The 16,954-nt window shown below is 44.5% G+C and overlaps 1 protein-coding gene across 4 annotated transcripts in view; it reads left to right on the top strand.

The window, feature by feature from the left end:
- NBEA (neurobeachin) overlaps window positions 1-16,954 on the top strand; it is a 1,081,445-nt gene that overhangs the window by 185,906 nt on the left and 878,585 nt on the right. For all 4 annotated transcript variants that reach the window (XM_075337333.1, XM_075337330.1, XM_075337331.1 and 1 more), the window contains exons 2-4: window positions 8,190-8,421; window positions 14,422-14,522; window positions 14,755-14,850. In XM_075337333.1, the coding sequence (XP_075193448.1) occupies window positions 8,190-8,421; window positions 14,422-14,522; window positions 14,755-14,850 (429 nt within the window). The remainder of the gene's footprint in view (window positions 1-8,189; window positions 8,422-14,421; window positions 14,523-14,754; window positions 14,851-16,954) is intronic.

The following is a 16,954-nucleotide window of genomic DNA, read 5'->3' as shown; positions in this document are numbered from 1 at the left end:
GGTTGGACCTGATGGCCCTTGAGGTCCCTTCCAACTCTACCATCGCATGATTCAAAAGGAGACCCATGCCCTATTTAAATCACCATTTTTATTCTCGTTGTCAACCAGCTGTACAGCAGTATTACGGTTTCACTTCTCGGCACTGTTTTTTGGTGCCGTTAATAAATTACTAATTTTTGTTTATTCTTTTGCCATAATTTGGTAATACCTTTTTTTTTTTTTTTTGTACCCATCTCAAAACAAAAAATAAAAGTTAGTGCACTTTCATCCCAAGGACATCGACAGATCTTGACCTAGAGAGTTGCGATCTACATGTGAACTTTATGTAGTTTCACACGGATGAGGATGTTGTATCACAGATATTGATGGGCGGACTCTGACTGTAAAAGTACAGATCCAGGCAGTTTCAAACGTACCCAAGTGCCGGACTTGGGATTCCAGGTGTTGATCCGGATCCGGCAACTCTGGAAATAAAAAAAATAGAATCAAGCAAGCACTTAATAGTTACTGAGGCTCTGGTGCGGCTGTACACTGCTCCTACAGCCGCTCATTCACTTCCGAGGCTGCTTATTAGCCTCATGCATATGCACTGTTTTCCCTGCCCACCGGCGTCTGTGATTGGTTGCAGTCAGACGTGCCCCCAGCCTGTGTGACAGCGTCTGACTGCAACTAATCACAGGCGTTGTCTCCGGGTCTATATCGTACAGTAAAAATAAATAAAATATTTGGCGTAGGGTCCCCCCATATGATAATACCCTACAGAGATAAAGCATACTACTACAGGCTGCAGTCCCCAGCCGTGCACGTATCTTGGCTGTGTATAAATCATATATCAAAACTGCACCAAGCAGCCCAGTAAGCTGTTCTCAGATTATAGCAAAATCCTGCTGACAAATTGACTTTAAAAGGCATTGAATCTTTAAACTCTATTCTTTGCTGGATGCACTGCAAAGCTAAGCTGTAAGCTGCATTCAGAGCTCCAGTAGTAACTGTGCTGGTGGCCGCTATATACCTTGTAACTCTGGGGCGGACACACAACTGGGTCAATCTGTGCAAGAGCCCAAGAGGTAAGGGGCGCACTTATAGGCCACTTTACACGCAACGACATCGATAACGTGTTGTCTTTGTGGGTCCGGAATTCATGACACACATCCGTTCTCGTTAGCGACGTCGTTGCGTGTGACACGTGCGAGCGACCGCTAACTGTCAAAAATACTCACCTTATCGTTGATCGTTGACACCCTGTCAATTTCCCAAATATCGTTTGCTGCTGCAGGTATGATGATGTTCGTCGTTTCTGCGGCAGCACACATCGCTATGTGTGACATCGCAGGAACGAGGAACATCTCCTTACCTGCGGCCGCACGTAATGAGGAAGGAAGGAGGTGGGCGGGATGTTCGTCCCGCTCATCTCCGCCCCTCCGCTTCTATTGGGCGGCCGCTTAGTGACATCGCTGTGACGCCGAACGAACTGCCCCTTAGAAAGGAGGCGGTTTGCCGGTCACAGCAACGTTGCTAGGCAGGTAAGTATAGTGTGATGGGTCCGAGCGAATTTGTGCGCCACGGGCAGCGATTTGCCCGTGTCGCACAACCAACGGCGTGTAAAGTGGCCTTATGTGTCCAAAGCTGCTCTTGTCAGACATGCATTATTGGGTTGTGTAGGGCCCATTAGCCGTTCTTGCACAGGATCCTCTTCTACGTCCACCACTGGTGTGACTGGTTATCATTGTAAAGGGCACATATCCAAACTTCATGCCATTGCTGCATTTGTACTTCAGAATTTAGGGCTAAGTGTTCTTCTGCCGCATTTCTCTTCGCGCTCTGTTCTGGTTTTCTGCTTTCTTCATTCACTCGTGGTTATAGTTCTCTGCTGTGGGATCCGCTGGGTCACTCGGTCTTTCCTTCCTTGTCCATCTTGCAGTGCATTACAAGGTTAATTGGCTAGTTCATGGTGTTCTCCCACTGCAATTATCATATACGTTTGGTTACTTGTAAAGCTTTTAGGAGAATTAATTGTGTACACAAATGAGATTTCTTCTTGGAGCGATCCAGGGATGACCTTGTGAGTCCTTCTCCGCTCTGCTGCCTTATTGATTTGGACAGTGGAAGGCAACCAGAGCCGCTTCACCTGTGACCTGGGGCTCCGTATACTGTGGAGGTGTGGGAGATCGGCAGAGAAAACTGTATTCTTATAGGATGAGAGGCACAATCTTCCTATATGAAGCCCAAATACGTGGCTTGACTTAAAGGGGTATTCCCATCTCCAAAATCCTATCCCAATATGTAGTAGGCGTAGTAATAATAATAATATTAATATTAATATTAGCAAATACCTCGAATTAGAAATGTAGTATAGTTCTTCTGATTCACTATGTTGCTTACTTCATTTTCCCCAACCACATGTGGCTCACTGGCCCAAGATGCGTGGCCCTCCAGCTGTCTGCTAGACCTGGTGCTAATACACACAACTCCAAATGTCAGGTAGACTTTTTTGAGTAAGGCCCAAGACACACGATGAGAAAAACGGGTGCGAGTGGAGTGCAACAAAAAATCTCATTCCACTCGGACCAATTCTAGCCTGTGTGACAGCGCACATGAGCGATTGTTTTCTCGGTCCAATTAGGGATGAGAAAATAATCGCAGCATGCTGCAACTGTAATGTGATCTTGGTTTCTCTCGCACCTATTCAAGTCAATGGGGCGAGAGAAAATCGCACTGCACTCGCAGTACACCGGTGTACTGCGAGTGCAGGGCGAGAATGGCAATAGCCGGCAATGGAGGAGAGAGGGAGATAAATCCTTCCTCCATTCTGGCCCGCCCCTCCTCAGCGCCGGCCCTCACCTCCTCAGCGCCGGCCCTCCCCTCCTCAGCGCAGGCCCTCCCCTCCTCAGCGCCGGCCCTCCCCTCCTCAGCGCCGGCCCGCCCCTCCTCAGAGCCGGCCCGCCCCCCGCAGCTGAGGTCAGCTCACACGAGCGAACCTCCGTCGCAGGGACACTCGCATGACACTTGGCTCTGCTGTACTGGTAGCGTGAGCCAAGTGTCATGCGAGGGGATCGCAGTAATCCCCGTGCGGCCCAGCCTTACTCTACACATGAGCAGATCTGGATTCACATATTCTGGCCCTGGGGTCAATTGAGTAATATTTTAAGCTAGAGATAAAAAGACACTGCAAGTTAAAGGCTTTCTTGAAGCTAGATGCCATAGTATTCACCATCTCTCTTTTGCATGTGAATATGGCTCTTACTTAAGGCAAGAAAGTCTGGGAATCGTTTCTTTAAAGGATTACTTAAAGGGAATCTGTCAGCAGGTTTTTGCTACCTCATCTGAGGGAAGCATAATGTAGAGGCAGAGACCCCGATTCCAGCGATGTGTCACTAACTGAGCTGTTTTTCTGTTATTTTGATAAAATCAATGTTTTCTCTGCTGCAGATCTAGCAGTTATACAGAGCTCATGAATATGCTGGACTACCTAGCAGTACAACAAGTAGTCCTCTAATGATCTACTTTTAATTAATCAGTGATTTTTTTTATTAAACTACTCTAAGCAGTCTAGTAAGGGACACATCGCTGGAATCAGGATCTCTGTATCTACATTATGCTGCTCTCAGATTAGGTGGCAAAAACCTCCTCACAGATTCCCTTTGAAATAGAACATACACAGGTAAAGAAAATTCCCAACAATTTGTATTTAATATTTTATTTCATTTGATTTTATGTTGTAGGTTACAGAAAACTATACAATTCTCTATGTGAGATTAACCACATCCTCCTCTTTCACACAGTTCTATGGCAGTAAAGCCTGCTTTACACACTTCAATAAATCCTTCAATCCGTCGTCGGGGTCAAGTTGTAAGTGACGCACATCCGGCATCGTTCGTGACGTGTTTGCGTGTGAAACCTACATGCGATCGATATTGAACGAAAATACGGTGATCGCATACACGTCGTTTATTCCTCATACATTGGACGTTTGGTAGTACGAAACTAGTCAATTGTAACGTGTGACATCCCTCATACGATTTTGGTGTCTGATGCTATGTGCGCAGGTGTGCGCTCTGCACCGCAGCTTAAAAAAGGTCCGCTTCAGAGCGCAGCTGAAAAGCTGCGTTTTGAAGCGCCTCACAATGTCTGTCATTCACTAATCTCTGTCAGTCCGTCACTATCTCTGTCCCTCTCTCTCTGTCCATGTCAGTCTATCCCTCTTACCCCCTCTCTCATATACTCACCGATCCCCGATCCCCGGCGCGGCTCTGCACGGCATTCACACTGCTCCGGCGGCTTTTACTGTTTTGAAAAAGCCGGCCGCCCATTAAACAATCTCGTATTCCCTGCTTTCCCCGCCCACCGGCGCCTATGATTGGTTACAGTGAGACACGCCCCCACTCTGAGTGACAGGTGTCACACTGCACCCAATCACAGCAGCCGGTGGGCGTGTCTATACTGTGTAGTGAAATAAATAAATAAATAATTTAAAAAAACGGCGTGCGGTCCCCCCCAATTTTAAAACCAGCCAGATAAAGCCATACGGCTGAAGGCTGGTATTCTCAGGATGGGGAGCTCCACGTTATGGGGAGCCCCCCAGCCTAACAATATCAGCCAACAGCCGCCCAGAATTGCCGCATACATTATATGCGACAGTTCTGGGACAGTACCCGGCTCTTCCCGATTTGCCCTGGTGCGTTGGCAAATCGGGGTAATAAGGAGTTATTGGCAGCCCATAGCTGCCAATAAGTCCTAGATTAATCATGTCAGGCGTCTATGAGACACCTTCCATGATTAATCTGTAAGTGACAGTAAAAAAACACACACACCCGAAAAAATCCTTTATTAGAAATAAAAAACACAAACAAATTCCCTCATTACCAATTTATTAACCCCGACAAACCCTCCATGTCCGACGTACTCCACAGTCCTCCAGCGTCGCGTCCAGCTCTGCTGCATGGAGGTGACAGGAGCAGCAGAAGACACCGCCGCTCCGGTCACCTCCACGCAGGTAATGAAGACAGCCGTGCGATCAGCTGATCTGTCACTGAGGTTACCCGCTGTCACTGGATCCAGCGGTGGATGCAGCGGTGGCCGCGGGTAACCTCAGTGACAGCTCAGCTGATCGCGCTACTCACCTCAGTTGCTGACTGGAGCTGACCGGAGCGGAGGTGAGTAGCGCGATCAGCTGAGCTGTCACTGAGGTTACCCGCGGCCACCGCTGCATCCACCGCTGGATCCAGTGACAGCGGGTAACCTCAGTGACAGATCAGCTGATCGCACGGCTGTCTTCATTACCTGCGTGGAGGTGACCGGAGCGGCGGTGTCTTCTGCTGCTCCTGTCACCTCCATGCAGCACAGCTGGACGCGACGCTGGAGGACTGTGGAGTACGCCGGACATGGAGGGTTTGTCGGGGTTAATAAATTGGTAATGAGGGAATTTGTTTGTGTTTTTTATTTCTAATAAAGGATTTTTTCGGGTGTGTGTGTTTTTTTACTGTCACTTACAGATTAATCATGGAAGGTGTCTCATAGACGCCTGACATGATTAATCTAGGACTTATTGGCAGCTATGGGCTGCCAATAACTCCTTATTACCCCGATTTGCCAACGCACCAGGGCAAATCGGGAAGAGCCGGGTACTGTCCCAGAACTGTCGCATATAATGTATGCGGCAATTCTGGGCGGCTGTTGGCTGATATTGTTAGGCTGGGGGGCTCCCCATAACGTGGAGCTCCCCATCCTGAGAATACCAGCCTTCAGCCGTATGGCTTTATCTGGCTGGTTTTAAAATTGGGGGGGACCGCACGCCGTTTTTTTTTAATTATTTATTTATTTATTTCACTACACAGTATAGACACGCCCACCGGCTGCTGTGATTGGGTGCAGTGTGACACCTGTCACTCAGCGTGGGGGCGTGTCTCACTGTAACCAATCATAGGCGCCGGTGGGCGGGGTAAGCAGGGAATACGAGATTGTTTAATGGGCGGCCGGCTTTTTCAAAACAGTAAAAGCCGCCGGAGCAGTGTGAATGCCGTGCAGCGCCGGGGATCGGGGATCGGTGAGTATATGAGAGAGGGCTGCTCAATTCAGTTACTCAGGAGATTAGTGGTCACCGGTGAGTCCTTCACTGGTGACCGCTAATCAGGGCGCGACACAGACAGAGCCGCAGCATGACAATGAAGTCGGGTGAGGTTCACCCGAGTTCATTCTGACAGTGCGGCTCTGTCTGTGTCTGCTGTCATCTGCCATTCACCGCTGCTACATGGCTGTCTGTGTCTGCTGTCAGCGGCCATGTAGCAGAGCTGAATGGCAGATGACATAGTAAAAACGCATCCCTACACATTACACACGCTTGGCAAGTCAATAAATAAAAAAAAAAAAGGGTGCCCAATGCATACGTCACGGAACACATGATCTAAAGGATCGCACACAAAATTGATCAATTTAACATAGACTACTAACGCACGTGTGACAGCAAATGAACGACCAACGTGCAATCTCATTCAATCGCATATGCGACCTGGGCGTGTCACATCGCATACGAGATCGCATACCTAATTGTAAGGTGTAAAGCTGGCTTTAGACATCTAGCTGCAGCAGGAACCTCTCCCCTTCTTCCATGTTTACAGAAGGACAAATAGATTATTAAATGGCCCTTCCTTTGGTTAATCCCTACCTGCTTACTGATCTGGCAAAATAATAACTTCAGCAGGAGACTAATCCCTGTGTTTTTGTTTTTGTGGGATTTTTATAAGTTTGACCATTTGATAACCATGCAGAAAATCCTGCAGATGAGCAAACAGTGGGGGCGAGATCATCTCCTGTGCACTGTTATTTCTAGATTTATTGTGTCTTTAATAACCCACAAATATTCAGTTTTGCATAACTGTAACTTTTACATTCAAAAGGTGCTAACCATATTCTGGCTCTTTGCAACTTGCGTAGTCACCACTAAATGATTGTGGGACCCTAATGTAATTGGTGTCCATCATTTTGCTTAAAAATATAGTGTAGCATGCCCTAACTATACTGGTAAAAATGACTCAAATGGCGATGGGTCCTAGTAACAGATACTTTATTACAGATGGGAAGTTATCCTTAAAGAGGACCTACCACCAGGATTTTCCTATATAAACTAAAGTCAGTGCTATACTGGCGCTATCATGCTGATTCCATACATACCTTTAGTTGTGAGATCGGATGTATAGTTTCTGAAATATAGGCAAGTAAAGTTTGTGAAATGCACTGTTATTTGATGAGAGGTGCAACGGAATATCTAATAGGTGGGTCGAGTTTTGCTAGTTATTCCCGTCCCTGTCTATCTGCTTGTCCTTCCTCCCCCTGTAATAACAGACACAGAGGGAGAAAAGACAAGCAGGCAGACAGGGACAAGAATAACTAGCAAAACTTGACCCATCTATTAGGTATTCCGTTGCATCTCTCATCATATAATGGTGCATTTCACAAACTTTACTTGCCTATATTTCAGAAACTATACATCCGATCTCACAACTAAAGGTATGTATAGAATCAGCATGATAGTGCCAGTATAGCACTGACTTTAGTTTATATAGGAAAATCCTGGTGGTTTGTCCTCTTTAAGGCCTCCATACATACTAGACTGGCGTAGGCCAACCTGCTGTTATTGGCAAGCTCATCTGACAGTCTAATGTGTATGGGATCCTATGGACTGGTCCCCCTAAGATATATTAGTTTAGGGGAGATCCAGAGGATCCAGCAGTTCTGATTTTGGACTGCTGATCCTTTTCTTTCTTGGTGAGATAAGCCATCGCGGGAGGAGTGTGGTAGCGTTCTCTTGTGGAGAGCACAGGTGATCTCGGCAGAGTGCGCACTCCTTATCTGAGAAATGGCCAAGAAATCATCTATAGTGTATTGGGCCCCTTACCTTACTATTTTAATACAAAAAGAAGAAAATAATGCTCCCGTCGTCTATTGTCATCTATGTGCTAATTAGGAAATACCTTTTCAATGTTCCTTCTCCATAAAGCTAATATTTGCATCTTTTACTTATGGGCTGTTTGTTGTGCGGAGCCTTGTTAATTAATGTATGTAATTAGATGACATTGTTTCATTATAATTAGCATTTCAGCACACGGCTTGTCTTATAAATTTTCCTGTAGACGTATGCTGTAAATGAATGCTTCAAGACATTAATATTTATCATTTCTCCTTTCTGTTTCCAGCTGGTCGGCGGAGAATTTGATCTGGAGATGAATTTTATCATTCAGGATGCAGAAAGCATTACCTGTATGTCGGAGCTGCTGGAGCACTGCGATGTGACGTGCCAGGCGGAAATCTGGAGCATGTTCACCGCTATTCTACGGAAGAGTGTCCGGAACCTGCAGACCAGCACGGAGGTCGGCCTCATCGAGCAAGTTCTGCTGAAGATGAGCTCAGTAGATGACATGATTGCAGGTAACATGCTCGGCGTTATCAGTCTGTTGTATTATTTTATTTATATAGCGACTACATATTGCACAGAGTTGTTCAGATTCTTAAAATTCCTTCATGGTCATAGGTTAATGCCAAATGCTTAATGAAATTTTGCAAGCACAGATTTTATGTCTGATGCGTATAGCCGTCAACCTTTAGGCCACGTGCACACACTGAGTAATTCACGAGTTTTAGTATTCTGTAAGTAGGGATGAGCGGACATGTGGATGTTCAGGTTCGGCTGAACTGTAGTTAAAAGTTTTGGTTCTGTGCCCAGACTTGACCCCGAACTCCATATATGTGAATGCGGACCTGAACTTTGGTGCTGTAAAATGTTCGTGGCGAGGGCTAGGGGGCTGTAAAAGGGAAAAAAATGGGGCCAAGAGCAGGATAATTGCCCTGCAAACAAATGTAGATTGGGAATAAATAAAAAATAATAAAAATGGTGCTGGGTCCACCCTATTTTTGACAACCACCCAAGGTACAGCAGACATCTGTGGGCTGGTATTATCAGGCTGGGAAGGTCCATGGTTATTTGGCCCTTCCCTGCCTAAAAATAGCAGTCCACAGCTGCCCCAGAAGTGGCACATCACATTGAATTTGCCAACTCTGGCTCTGGCTCTTTGACCAGCTCTTCCTGATTGCCCTGGTGCGGGATAATATTTTTGGGGTTGATGTCAGCTGTAAATTGATAGCTGACCTCAAGCCCAGGGGTTAGTATCTAGGGCTACTATCTTATGTGATGCGCCACTTTTAATACTGCTGCGGGCTGCTATTTTTAGGCTGGGAAGAGCCAAATAACCTTGCGCCTTCCAAGTCTGATAATACCAGCCCCCAGCTGTCTGCTTTACCTTGGCTGGTTATCAAAAAGAGGGGAGGGGGAACCCTATGCTGTTTTTTAGAATGATTGTTTAAAAATAATGGGCTTGAGGTCCCCTCTTTTTCTGATAAAAAGCCAAGGTAAAGCAGACAGCTGAGAGTTGCAGCCTGCAGCTGTCTGCTTTATGCTGGTTTGTTATTAAAAATGGGGGACCTCAGGTCATTTTTTTTTTTTTAACGTTCTTTATTTATTTTGTTTGCAGCAGTATCTGGGCATCTTCCCCATGCTGAAAAGCTTGCTGATTGCCTGCTCTACAGCCTTTCACCAAATTTTATTTAGCATCTGTACTCGGACAAGGACTTCCATGAAAAGTCTGTGTGCGGATTTACGCCCCGGACACTAGGTGTCCGGTATGAACTCCGAATTTTACAGTTTGGGTTCTCTCATCCCTATTTGTAAGCCAAAACTAGGAGCAGGTAAATAAAGCGGGTTTTACACGCTACAATTTATCTTACGATGTGTCGGCAGGGTCACGTCGTAAGTGACGCACATCCGGCATCGTTAGTTACATTGTAGCGTGTGAAACCTCCATGCGATTGCGATTGAACGTTAAAACGTTGATCGCATACACGTTGTTCAATTACTAAAAATAGAACGTCAGGTTGTTCAGTGTTCCCGAAGGCAGCACACATTGCAGTGTGTGACACTCCGGGAACGATGAACTTTGCTTACCTGCGTCCCGCGGCTCCCGCCGGCAATGCGGTAGGAAGGAGGTGGGCGGGATGTTTGCGTCCCGCTCAGCTCCGCCCCTCCGCTTCTATTGGCCGGCTGCCGCGTGACGTCGCTGTCATGACGAACGTCCCTCCCACTCCAGGAAGTGGATGTTCGCCGCCCACATCGAGGTCGTATGGACAGGTAAGTACGTGTGACAGCAAATAATCGTTTGTGCAACACGGTCAACAAATTGAACGTGCCGCACATACGATGGGGGCGTGTCACATCGCATACGATATCGTATGCGAAATTGTAAGGTGTAAAGCAGGCTTTATGTAGAAGTAGTGCACGTATTTGTATCATACTTTTCTCTCTGATTTTGGCTTACAAATACTGAAGTAAACAACTCTCCAAATACTCAATGTGTGCTCGTGGCCTTGCACATCTCTATAATGTAACTCAACATCCCAATATTAGTAATACCAATACCAAGTAGAAATTTTGGTTAGAGGTGGAAAATTCGCAAAGCCACCTCATATTATCGGTAAAGGGGCCCATTACTTTCCCCACCCGAGTTCAGGGAAATATTAATACATATCAGGTGTGCACAGGGGATGGACCGTCCCTTACTGGCTGTACCCGTCTAAACTGTTCCGGCCGGAGAACTCCCTCCTGTGTTCACTAAATGTGGACATAACTCCGAAGTGCTGAGTTAATCACACGTGTGCAGACACAGAAATGCTTACAGAAAATATTATTTTTCCTTCAATGAAAGAGTTTTAATGTTCCTGGATGATACAGAGCGATACTTCAGGTTATGAAATATTCATTGTGGAAAATTTGTCATTGCAAATACAGTTGTGTTCAAAATAATAGCAATGTGTTCAAAAACATGAGCTAAGCCCAAAATCTTTATATTCGTTTTTATTTCCATGCATTGGGAGGGAACGTTGCACACTGTTTTCTAAATCAAAACATGCAGAGAAATGTATATACTGTATTTTTCGGATTATAAGACGCACTTTTACTCCCCAAACTTTGGTAGGAATATGAGGGGTACGTCTTAAAATCCGAATGTAGCTTACCGGGGGGTGGTGGAGAGGGGTCACAGGAGGTAGGGGCAATGCTGTGCTGCGGGGCTCTGTGCGGCGGGGATCTATGTGGCCGTCTGCGGAAATCTGTGCAGGCGGCAGGCATTTGCGCTGCTGGTGGTGGGCATCTACTCGACCGGCGGTGGTGAGTACTTCAAATAATGGCGCCGAAAGTCGGCGCATGCGCAGATGGAAATCTCAGCTCAAGCTCTCATTAGCGCAGGCACCGACTTAGGCCTCCATTTCTTTGAAGCCCGAGCGCAGAGCAGAGCCCCAGAGCAGAGCAGTGCCGCAGCCCGCAATGAGTATCTGGGACCCCCTCTGCACCACCCGCAACATCGCCTACTCCAGCACTGCCCCTGCCTCCTGTGACCATCGCTGCCGCCCCTCTCCGGATTATAAAACAGACCCCATTTTGTTTTCTCATTTTTTTTTCTCTAGACTTAGAGTGCATCTTATAATCCGGTGCATCTTCTAAAATGAAAAATACAGAAATTTTTAACTACTTTACAGAAAAAATATCAAAAAATGAACATTGGGCAGTTCCAAAAAAAATAGCAGTGTCTGCATTTGTCTTTACATACTCGCAATCTGTCCTCTTTTTATTCGGGGTTTAGCATTCCTGTGAATCAACACCCTAATATTTAGTTATATAACCATAGTTTTTTAGAAGTGCTTCACATCTATGTTGCATAGAGTCACCAACTTCTGCCCCCAGTCAGCTCGTCTTCCAGCCCAGGATGCTTTGACTTCATCCCGCAATTTGTTGGCTTTGAGTCAAAAACAGCATTTTTTATGTCACCCCGCAAATGTTCTATCGGATTAAGGTCCGGGGATTGGGCTGGCTATTCCATAACCTCAATTTATTGGTCTAGAATCAAGATTTTGCTCATTCACTCGTATGTTAGGGTCATTATGTTGTTGAAACACACATTTCAAGAGCATTTCCTCTTCGGTATAAGGCAACGTGACCTCTTCAAGTATTTTGATATATACAAAATGGTCCATGATCCTTGGTATGTGATAAATAGGCCCGACACCATAGTAAGAGCAACATGCCCATATCGTGATGCTTGCACTACCATGCTTCACCATGTCTTCGGAGTGTCCTGTGGCTTGAATTCAGAGTTTGGGGGCCGTCTGATGAACTGTCTGTGGTCCTTGGACCCAAAAAGAACAATTTTGCTTTCATCAGTCCACAAAATGTTTCTCCATTTCTCTTTAGGCCAGTTGATGTGTTCTCTTGCAAATTGTATCCGCTTCAGTAAATGTCTTTTTTTTAACAGTGGGACTCTTGCAGTGACTTCTTGCTAATAGAAGACGCCTATGTGAAGCTAATCTAGCTACAAGTGAAAAGGTTTTGGTACCGTGTTAGCCAGTTGAAAAATTATTGAATGTTCTCAGTGAGAGAAACAAAATTATAATCTTGTGATACCTTTTAATGGCTAACTAAAATAAAATAAAGTGATGTTACAAAGCAAGCTTTCGAGACATCTCAGGTTCCTTCATCAGGCATGCCTGATGAAGGGACCTGAGATGTCTCGAAAGCTTGCTTTGTAACATCACTTTATTTTATTTTAGTTAGCCATTAAAAGGTATCATTTATATACCAAGAAGGTCGTGAAAAGTAGATATTGTTTGCAAACCTGATTGTCTTACTACTTTTGTTAAAAATATATTTTATTTGATAATAAATCACAAACATACATAAACAAATTCATTAAAAGAGAATGTAAGGAGGAAATAAGGAGATTCACCCTATCCTATTTCCTTCCTACCATACGGGGGTCGGCGTCCTAGGTTGATGACGCCCCCGTTCAGCGACGACTAGATCCCTATAGACCGCCCTCCTTATGACAGAATAGTGCACCCCATCTACTAGATAGAAATCTTTAGAATTTTATCACCACAGTGAACATAGTGCACAGTCCAGGATGATTTGGGGTTGTTATTAGTATAATACAGGGATTATGGGGTGGGGCTTAAGGGTCGTCATCCGATTCGTCAAATCTGTCAGTGTGCTCAGATAAATAGCTGTAGAGTACAGTTTAAATAGTTATGCTGTTTAGGAGTATTCAGCACAAATTTATGCTCAATTTATAGAATTTTTGAGACACAATTCATAATAAGGATTGTCCAAGTAAACAAAGTTGCCCACTTCACAAAGTTGCCCGACGCGTTTCGCCCATTAACATCTTAGTAGTGTAGGGCTCATCAGGGGCTTGAAGACAGTTGCTTGATAGACTCCTTATTTTGATATCTGTTAACATATAGAAATATATACAGAAAGTCCTTGTTACCTATATGTGCAGTATCCCCTTTCCACTATAGTTTACTTTTGTGTATACTGACCGGAGTGAGTACGGTCCTATTGGTCACAGAGCTAGTGACAGGAGTATTATGATCCTAGGATCCACATGGTATCTCATCTGGATGATGATCATCTGTGTACATATATATATATACATGTCATTCACTTATGTTAAATAGTATCATGTCTTATCCTATCACATATCTTTTAGCCATGGGAAAAAACAATATCTTCTTGAGGACAATGATGTATAAGGATATTGTGATATGCATTAAAAGGACATATTATCTATATCCATACGTTAAATTATCCATACGTTAAACTATTAGGTACCTACGTATGGATATAGATAATATGTCCTTTTAATGCATATCACAATATCCTTATACATCATTGTCCTCAAGAAGATATTGTTTTTTCCCATGGCTAAATATATATATATATATATAATTATACATAAAAATTACACACACAAATACATACACACGTGCGCTCACACACACAAATGCGTGTGAAATATGTGTATATGTATGTGTGTATGCATGTGTATATATTATATACATACATGCCATCATTTGTAGTCTGTATGTTGCCGCGCATCTAAACTTTGACGTCAAGTTTTTGTTGTGGTCAGCTCAGGTAAGTTTTTGCACTTTTGCCCCTTCAAGCACACATTTTTCCACGATGTGCCGTGTCCTCGCGTTCAATAACTTTTTCCTTGCTCTTCCTCCACCCTATAATTTATGTCTGTCGAAATTGTAAAACTTAGATTTAGTCCTAGCCTGTTTCCCCCCATGATGAGTTTCAGCTTCTGAAGCTTTCTTGACCCTTTGATCTCACCACAAGGCTTCAGGAAAGTGGTCAGAGGTCCTTCACTGTGAAGTTTTGGATCAAAACAGAATAATGTTAAAAAAAAGACAGAAAGCCGACTTATGAAATGTTTGAATCCTCAAAAAGTGTAAGGAGGATACCCCACTGGTGTAGGCAAAGGGGTTATCTATTGGCGGCTGAGGTTGAGCTAATGTTATTTTTATCTGTCTTTCTAGATCTTCTGGTGGACATGTTGGGCGTCCTCGCCAGCTACAGTATCACAGTCAAAGAGCTGAAGCTTCTCTTTAGTATGTTACGAGGAGAAAACGGAATCTGGGTAAGCTGTGGTCAGGGCCGGCGTTCTCTATTAATGCTTTTCAGCTTGAGGTTAGCATCAAATGTCTCCTGAGGCAAATAGAAAAACCCGTTCCTCCTGCTGATTGAACGTCGCTCTAAAGTAGCCTCAAATAGCTGATCTTAAATTAAGTATTCGGTAATCTATTGCTGTTTATGAGCGTTTGTCTGAGAGTACTTTCACTTAGCATTTGCTACTCTCTCTGTTTTGACAGCCGAGGCATGCGGTGAAATTGTTATCAGTGCTCAATCAAATGCCACAGAGACATGGACCCGACACGTTCTTCAATTTCCCAGGACGGAGTGCGGCAGTAAGTGTTTTATTGATGCCAAACTTCTTCAAAGGCTGTAGTGTTTGTGGTGTATTAGGTACAAAAAAAGACCTGATCGAAAGAGCAACTTCATCCATAGGCGTCCCAAGTGCTCTCATACCATAAAGTATTACTCCGGAAGGGGCATTGCTAGGGTCAGAAAAGATCAGGGACCCAAGCTCTGAGACCTAGCTTTGCCTCCCCCCTTTCAACTCTTCCACCTTCCAGCCTCCATGCATTCCCGGCTCTTCTTTTGTTTAGTCTGATTGGTGTGACATGGTGTGTGTGCGTCATTCAACAATGACTATAGTGCCAGTCTGGCTAATCAAAAGGAAAGTTGGGAATACCGGAGGTAAGGACATTCGCAGGCCTCCTGTCCAGCGGTCGCAGAGTGCTGAAATGGCTAATGGACTCTGTGTTCTGTAAATCTATAATTATTATTATTATTATTATTAATTATGTATTTATAGAGCACCATTGATTCCATGGTGCTGTACATGAGAAGGGGTTACATACAGAATACATACACAAGTTACAATAGACAGACTAGTACAGAGGGAAGAGGGCCCTGCCCTTGCGGGCTTACATTCTATAGGATTTTGGGGAGGAGACAGTAGGTGGGGCGTAGGTTGGGTGGCAGATCCGCACGGTGGTGAGGCAGCAGCTCCGCACGGTGGTGAGGCGGCAGCTCCGCACGGATCTCCCATCTTTAATGCTCTTTTACCTATAAAGTTGTTTCCCATTTTGCATCGCGTTTCTGATATTGATCACCACCTGGTTACAATCCAATGCACATTTTGCATGCCTGCTTCCTCCAGAAGAGGAGAATAAGGTTATATTGTCCACTATACAGCTATATGTACTAACACTAATCAAGGAACCAGAGAGCACTGTGATCCTGGTGCATGCAAGTAGTCTCCATTTGTCAAACTTTGGCAGCACAACTCGACCATGCATTACCGGTGACGCTGAAGTATTCGGACATAACGGGCATGTGCAGTCCAGGCCTACATTGCTTTTTGTAGGTAATATGTATCCCCTGGAGCACTAAGTATCCTATAGGTCTAGAATGGAAGTGTAATAAAAGATACAATAGTGCATGAGTGCTTGCGTTGCGAAACCTGATACTTCTCCAGTACAAAAGCGCATAGCTATGTTTTTAAAGCTTATTTTTTAGTATTCAAGCATAATGTTCATAACAGCCAAAGCTTATAAAGTACATAAACTAATAAACTTCCAAGAAAAATTTCATAAAGTAAAATTGCAACTTATTGTTTTTAAGAATGGAACATCAACATTTTTCCACCCTCCTGGTCTCACAGCCACAACACATACTGATGTTTTCCTTCACTTTTGTAGATTTTTGTAGGAATTGCATTACAAGCAAAGACTTCTTTAATTTACTTTCGTTCCAGGTTCTTTTAGTCAGTTTTACATAGATTGTCTCCATTTTTTCTTCTATATTATAAATATGCACATCTAGATCAGTGATGCCTTACTGTTTGTCCTGAAGCTGCATTTGGCCTTCAAGTGGCTAATGTGCAGCCGCCAAGTGATTTGGTCTGCCCAACCATAACAAAAGATATAACATTCTGCTAAATCCCTTCTATGGCGGATCTCACAGCGCCTGTTGGGCTTATAATTAGGGTCTATGAGGTTCCTGTGTCATCCATTGTTTGGACTGGAACTATTTCCAGTGCCATATCCTGATAGAAGTGTTGGAGGCTCTGATCCACACCATGGGATAAGAGCCTTTTACTGTACCAACGATCACCTAAACTAAATATAGGTAGGAAATAGGCACAAAGACAACTGTCTGGGGAAAAAAAACAAAAAAGACCTGTATGGGCATCACCCATTGACCTATCCCTAGCAAAATGTGCTGTGCAACCATATTAAAGCCTCCTTAACACGTCCATGTTTCCGGTAGGTGTGAAGTTCGTTTTCACACTTAGCGGAAACACAGACACACGTAAACCCATTAAAATCAATCACACAGATCACATCAGCGTGCTGGCCATGTGACACCCGTGCTACCAGAAATAAATGGACATGTCACTGTGTGGAGCACACGCGTGTGCTCCACATGGCAACATGTCCGTTT

This window comes from Anomaloglossus baeobatrachus, chromosome 2, assembly GCF_048569485.1.
Source record: "Anomaloglossus baeobatrachus isolate aAnoBae1 chromosome 2, aAnoBae1.hap1, whole genome shotgun sequence".
Classification (NCBI taxonomy): Eukaryota; Metazoa; Chordata; class Amphibia; order Anura; family Aromobatidae; genus Anomaloglossus; species Anomaloglossus baeobatrachus.
This window is presented reverse-complemented; position numbering and strand designations above follow the sequence as displayed.